The 6,220-nt window shown below is 40.4% G+C and overlaps 1 protein-coding gene across 1 annotated transcript; it reads right to left on the reverse strand.

Annotated features, from left to right (window-relative positions):
- Window positions 1-4,582: 4,582 nt before the first annotated feature.
- Window positions 4,583-5,524, reverse strand: LOC107571017 (gastrula zinc finger protein XlCGF8.2DB-like). Its single transcript, XM_016257302.1, has one exon. It carries the CDS (start codon window positions 5,463-5,465, stop codon window positions 4,584-4,586), a length of 882 nt encoding a protein of 293 aa, XP_016112788.1. The 5' UTR covers window positions 5,466-5,524; the 3' UTR covers window position 4,583.
- Between the last annotated feature and the right edge of the window lie 696 nt (window positions 5,525-6,220).

Consider the following 6,220-nt stretch of genomic DNA (forward strand, 5'->3'; position numbering starts at 1 on the left):
GGTTCTTTGTAGAATTTAGTCAAATGCTGATTCAAGATATAAATATATTCAAGATGTGACATAAAATTTTGCCAATCAGCGTCCTCAAATCTTATCTGAAATGGGCGATTTTTCTGTCGCCCCAAACTGCTAAAATCAGGGCTGGTCTGTAGTGACGCAATTTTCAATTATGTGACAATGGCGGGCTCAGGTGTCATTAATTCCGAACACGAACCTAACTCTGTAAAGTCTCTACTCCAAAGTCCGTTTGAGAAGAGATAAAAGAGCTGGGTCCAGATCAGCCTGACCTCTTAAGCCTGGCTCACACTACAGGAGTTTTAAAATCCTAACCGATTATGAAATCTGGTTGCAGCCTGAGGCGATTTCACTCCAGCGCTTCTCTTTCTCCTTACGGTTGTGATACGTTTTCGACACATTATACAGACAGTCATGTTACTACTACATCAAGAAGCAGTTTCCTCCGTCTCCACTATCCAACCGAGCCGTACAGCAGCTGTTTTGCGGTCGTGCATCGGCTATTGTGAAAGTACTGACGTAATCATATAGCCGTCATCATCCCGATTTCAATCCTAAATATCAAACATGTTTGATATGATCGGGGCGGCCCCGATTTGTGTGCGAGCAGATCGGGAGGTGCAAGATTCGATCGGTGAACGCCTCACATTACCAGATAATCCGCGCCGAACATCGGGAGCGATCGAGGGGCTCGACAAGATTTTTGCTCCGATTCTCGGGAGGGGGAAATCGGGGCTAAATCGGGCTAAAAATCCTGTAGTGTGAGCCAGGCTTTAATCAGACAGCAGACAAGCGAGAAAGGGAAGAAGTACACGCGAAGCTACTCTTCCAGTTGGTACACCAAAAAGGCCTGGCTATGTGGGTGCGTTTCTGCTAATGCCTTATTTTGCTTTCCGTGCTTGCTGTTTAAAGCAACTGGGGCAGATCCAGCATGTCCAGCATGGACAGTTACGGGAGTGAGAGATATGAAGCACCTGTCCGAGAAAGCAAGAAAACATGAGAACACCAGGACCGATAATAAAGTTGGTTCGACGTTTGAGGTTTGACATTTGTCGGAGATTCAGCCTCGGAAATCTTGACAAGTGACAAGAAACACACCGTGTTATAATTGTTTTCAAATGTAGGAGAGAACACACAATGCGTTTCATTTGTTTTAATCTGCCTTGAGGTATTGTGGTAGACCGTATAATATAAAAGTGCAGGATAGGGACCGTCTGCAAAGTGCAAAACCAAGAGCAAAAAGGACAATTTTTCCATCTAAATGCTTCACTTGTGAAATGTATAAAAAAATACATCTCAGATCTAAGGGCTGTGTCTTATTACTGCCTCATAGACGAACATGTAGATGTTGGTTTTATTCACAGAACTGTGAGACAACACATGATATTAAAATGTGAACAAATTCAGCAATTAATCTTCCATCTCAGTTTCTAAGGGTGCGTCTTGATACTTGTCCCTAAAAGAACATTTCGATGTTGATATTACTCACATTAACTATAAGAAGAAAAAACGTATGTCTGCATTGCAATAATTGGTAACACTTTACAATAAGGTTCATTAACTAACATGAGCAATACATCTGTTACTGCATTTACAGATGTTCATTGTTAGTTCTCAGTGCATTAACTAATGTTAACAAGATTTTAATAATGTGTTAGTTAATGCTGAAATTAACATTAACAAAGAGTAATAAACGGGAAAAGATTTCCATTTCGAGCATGTAATAAAAATGCTTTAAAAACTGAGCAAATATTTTACAGTTAATATGTTTACAGTAAAAATACAACTTTCTTTGTATTACATTCTTCTACAAATGTGAAAAACACCATTATATGTATACAATGTTTAATTATACATTCCTATATAAAAAAAATTTTATTGAAGGAACAATAGCAACATTACAATAAAACATGAACATTACATTTTCCTTCTTTGCATTTTGCAGTAACAACCCCTTCCCCCTCAAGTCCCAAACATCCCAGGGCAGCTAGACCTAATTCCCCAACTGAGGATGATCGCAGATAGAGCAAAAGCAGATCGTGTCGTCATATTCAGTACTTTATCCAGCTAATTAAAGAGCAAGAAAAAACCACAGAGCTTAGTATATGATTATAATCACACAGGTCTAGTGCAGCCTTGGGTTTTGCACACAGGATATAGAACTGCCAAAGTCTTCTGCTTCTTACCCAAAGAGGCGAAAGGAAAGTTCTTACACATTATTCTTCATCCCAATGAGAACGATAGAACTCGTTGGCTTCCTCTGGCATGTCAAAGTAGTATGTTTTCCCTTTGTAAGTAACGTGGAGCCTTGCGGGGTACAACAGACCGAATCTGACTCCCTTCCCATAGAGCCAGGGCTTCACTTCTTTAAACGCCGCTCGCTTTTTTCCCAGGTCACTGTCCACCACTCTCATATTAGTCTCAGCCTCGGACGTCACGTCCACGCAACGTTGGCTGAACGTCTGATGCATACGGCACACAAAAGTGGAAACACTTCAGGAGTTTCGAAGTCGTCATCGGATTGGTTGAATTATACAGGATTTCCGGGAGACGCGTGTGTCGCGTTCTTTAACGTTCCGCCTGGAAACAAAGATGCCGTGGCGCCAAACCCTTACGGAAGAAGAAAGCCGTCGTGTCTACAACTGTGACGACGAGCGCTAAACGATCAGGATCAACTAAACGCTGGATTTTCAAAAGTATGTGAAATATTAAAAGTTTGCGGCATAGAATCTTTAAAATACGTCCGAGAGTTTTACACACCGGTCTGTTATTGAGGCAACATTTCCACGCCCCGAAACGTGAGGCTGAAACTAAACGAAGTGTGATTGGTTGTTTGACATGTCGGTCAAATGGCCTCATGGGCGGGCCTTGGCCAATGAAAGCTGCCATGGATTCCAGGCTGAAGGTCTGGCTACGCGAGACTACTCTCATATTAGATCTTCGTGAGTGATTTTCAAGGTCATCCAGCTTTTCCTTCAGCGACACGTTCTCTCTTCGTAGCGCATCCATCGTAGCCTCGACATTCGCCAGCCTGTCACTTTAATAATTTGGGCCATCTTCAAACAGAGTGTAACGACCCTGGAATAACATCTACAGAGTTACAACACATTTTGAAGGTAAGCATAACTTTAAGCATAAGTACACTGAACAAAATTATAAACGCAACACTTTTGTTTTTGCCCCCATCACAACGTTGACATCAGCAAACCGCTCACCCACACGACGCCATACACGCTGTCTGCCATCTGCCCTGTACAGTGAAAACCGGGATTCATCCGTGAAGAGAACACCTCTCCAAAGTGCCAGACGCCATCGAATGTGAGCATTTGCCCACTCAAGTCGGTTACGACGACGAACTGCAGTCAGGTCGAGACCCGATGAGGACGACGAGCATGCAGATGAGCTTCCCTGAGACGGTTTCAGACAAGTTTGTGCAGAAATTCTTTGAAAAACCGATTGTTGCAGCAGCTGTCCGGGTGGCTGGTCTCAGACGATCTTGGAGGTGAAGATGCTGGATGTGGAGGTCCTGGGCTGGTGTGGTTACACGTGGTCTGCGGTTGTGAGGCTGGTTGGATGTACTGCCAAATTCTCTGAAACGCCTTTGGAGACGGCTTATGGTAGAGAAATGAACATTCAATTCACGGGCAACAGCTCTGGTGGACACTCCTGCAGTCAGCATGCCAATTGCACGCTCCCTCAAAACTACACATTTTAGAGTGGCCTTTTATTGTGGCCAGCCTAAGGCACACCTGTGCAATAATAATGCTGTCTAATCAGCATCTTGATATGCCACACCTGTGAGGTGGATGGATTATCTCGGCAAAGGAGAAGTGCTCACTAACACAGATTTAGATAGATTTGTGAACAATATTTGAGAGAAATAGGCCTTTTGTGTACATAGAAAAAGTCTTAGATCAGTTCAGTGTATATACATTGTACAAATAAATTGCAGTTTAGTTGTTTCAAATGAACTTTTTTTAATTCAGTTGAGTTTAATTGAGTTTAATTCAACTTAACATTTAAAGGCACATTTTAACACTTCCCTTTGTTTTTATTAAAGTACACATGGCAAGTGTAAAAGGATTGCCTCTGTGTTGTGTTGTGTAGAAACTGCAATGGACGCCAGTCTCGTGTTTGTGTAGACATTTATTCTGTCGACAACACATTCAACAGTGGTGATCAGTTTCGGCAATCACACGTGCATGCTCTATAATGAAGTTGAACATCAAACTTGATTTTACCACACATGTCACAGTGGCACGAACACAAATCATACAATATTCTTCTAATCACATGTAAATATTACGCCATTCACTCTCTCAGCTGGCGTGAATCTAAATGACCCTACTGTAACCAGTTCATTAAACATCAAGATCTGGGCCGAGAGTGCAGGTAGAGTGTGATTAAAGGGCCATACACAAAAATAAGTATAGCAAGTGGAAGCACATTTTTGACCGCGCTGAGCACGACGTCCATCTCTGGCTCAGCACCAGTCAAAGCACAAAAGCATATCTGAATTTAGCAGTTAATCACATTCAACAATAATCACACCAGTGTGATTGTACATGTTACAGAGCTACTTTACGTTCAAAACTCTGATCAGATGTAAACGGCTTCTCTTCAGTGTGAATCTTCATGTGTTTCCTAAGGTTTCCTTTTTCAGTGAAACTCTTTCCACATTGTTGACAGGTGAAAGGTTTCTCTTTGGTATGAATCCTCATGTGGCCTTTAAGTCTATATTTATGTGTAAAACTCCTTGGACATTGAGAACATATGAAAGGTTTCTCTCCACTGTGAATTTGCATGTGGTATTTAAGGCTTGCTTTTCGAATGAAGCTCTTTCCACACAGTTTGCAGGTGTAAGGCTTCTCTCCAGTGTGAACTCTCATGTGGTCAACGAGGTGTCGTTTATCTGTAAAACTCTTTTCACATTGAGAGCATGTGTAAGGTTTCTCTCCAGTATGAATTAGTGTGTGTTTTTTAAGATCTGCTTTTTGAGTGAAGCTCTTTCCGCACTGTTGGCAGGTGAAAGGTTTTTCTCCGGTGTGAATTCTCATGTGAAGATTAAGGTTCCCTTTTTCAGTAAAACTCTTTCCACACTGTTGGCAGACAAATGGTTTCTTTCCAGTGTGAACTCTCATGTGGTAATTAAGGTTTGATTTTCGAATGAAACTCTTCCCACACTGTTGGCAGGTGAAAGGTTTCTCTCCAGTATGAGTTCTCATGTGGACTTCAAGGAATCCTTTTCTGGTTAAACTTTTCCCGCACTGTTGGCAGGTGAAATAACTTCTATTTGCTGTCTTTTGAGCTCTTTTTTCTGATTTCTCATGCTGAACACTGAGTTCTTGACTCTCCTCTTTCAGTGTCATCAGGTCTAATGCAAAAAAAGACAAATCCAGATTAACACCATTTATAATGGCACAAAGAACAAACATCAAAACCAACAACATGTAGATCTTATACGCACCCTAAACTATTAAAGTAATATCAAAACCTCTTCCCATTATTTGAAGTGACGGTGATAATAAAAAAAAGCTATTGTATAGTTGCGTATGTTTTAATGCTCATTTTCGAGGTAATGGGTCATGTGATCTCAACATGACTGTTCAAATGAGGCGACCCACTCCATGTCAAATAAAACTATTGTAATTACAAAACTCATGACATTCTTCAAAAATATCATTCATTTCTATAGAGCTGAACATTTTATTAAGGATCAAATGAATGAGTTCAGCTCTTTAATAACCTCCATCTTTATAATAGTGTGTCACGTGGCTCTGTAAGAGATTAATCACAGATTCCTCAAGTTATCAATAACACAGATCTTCTGGCTTATAAAAGCAAGTGTGAAATGCTCTAAATTCACTACAGAGCATTTGTGATATTTATAGTTAAGAATGAAGTCAAGTATCTTTATATAAACTTTTTTTTTTTCATAAGAAAGAAAATATGGTTCACTGATTTAAAGCTGTACATGTTCGGTTTCATCAACCAGCAAAACATACTCAGGTGTTACTCCTCATCTAACATTGTTAGGAGTGAATGATGTTCAGTTTCTAAATATAAGATGCTTTAAGCAGTTTATAAGAAACACATAAACTGTAGAAGTATATCCTTCACAGGGTATTAAAAAGTATACATAAATTAGATTATATAAGTGAAGTTATAGTTTTGAGACAAACTACCTGTAATATCCAGTTACGGT

This window comes from Sinocyclocheilus grahami, unplaced genomic scaffold (assembly GCF_001515645.1).
Source record: "Sinocyclocheilus grahami isolate Dianchi unplaced genomic scaffold, SAMN03320097.WGS_v1.1 scaffold1536.1, whole genome shotgun sequence".
Lineage (NCBI taxonomy): Eukaryota > Metazoa > Chordata > Actinopteri > Cypriniformes > Cyprinidae > Sinocyclocheilus > Sinocyclocheilus grahami.

What these genes read in the sequence shown, in the direction of transcription:
- LOC107571017 (XM_016257302.1), bottom strand. Translation starts at nt 5,465, where the DNA reads ATGTTGTTGGTTTTGATGTTTGTTCTTTGTGCCATTATAAATGGTGTT.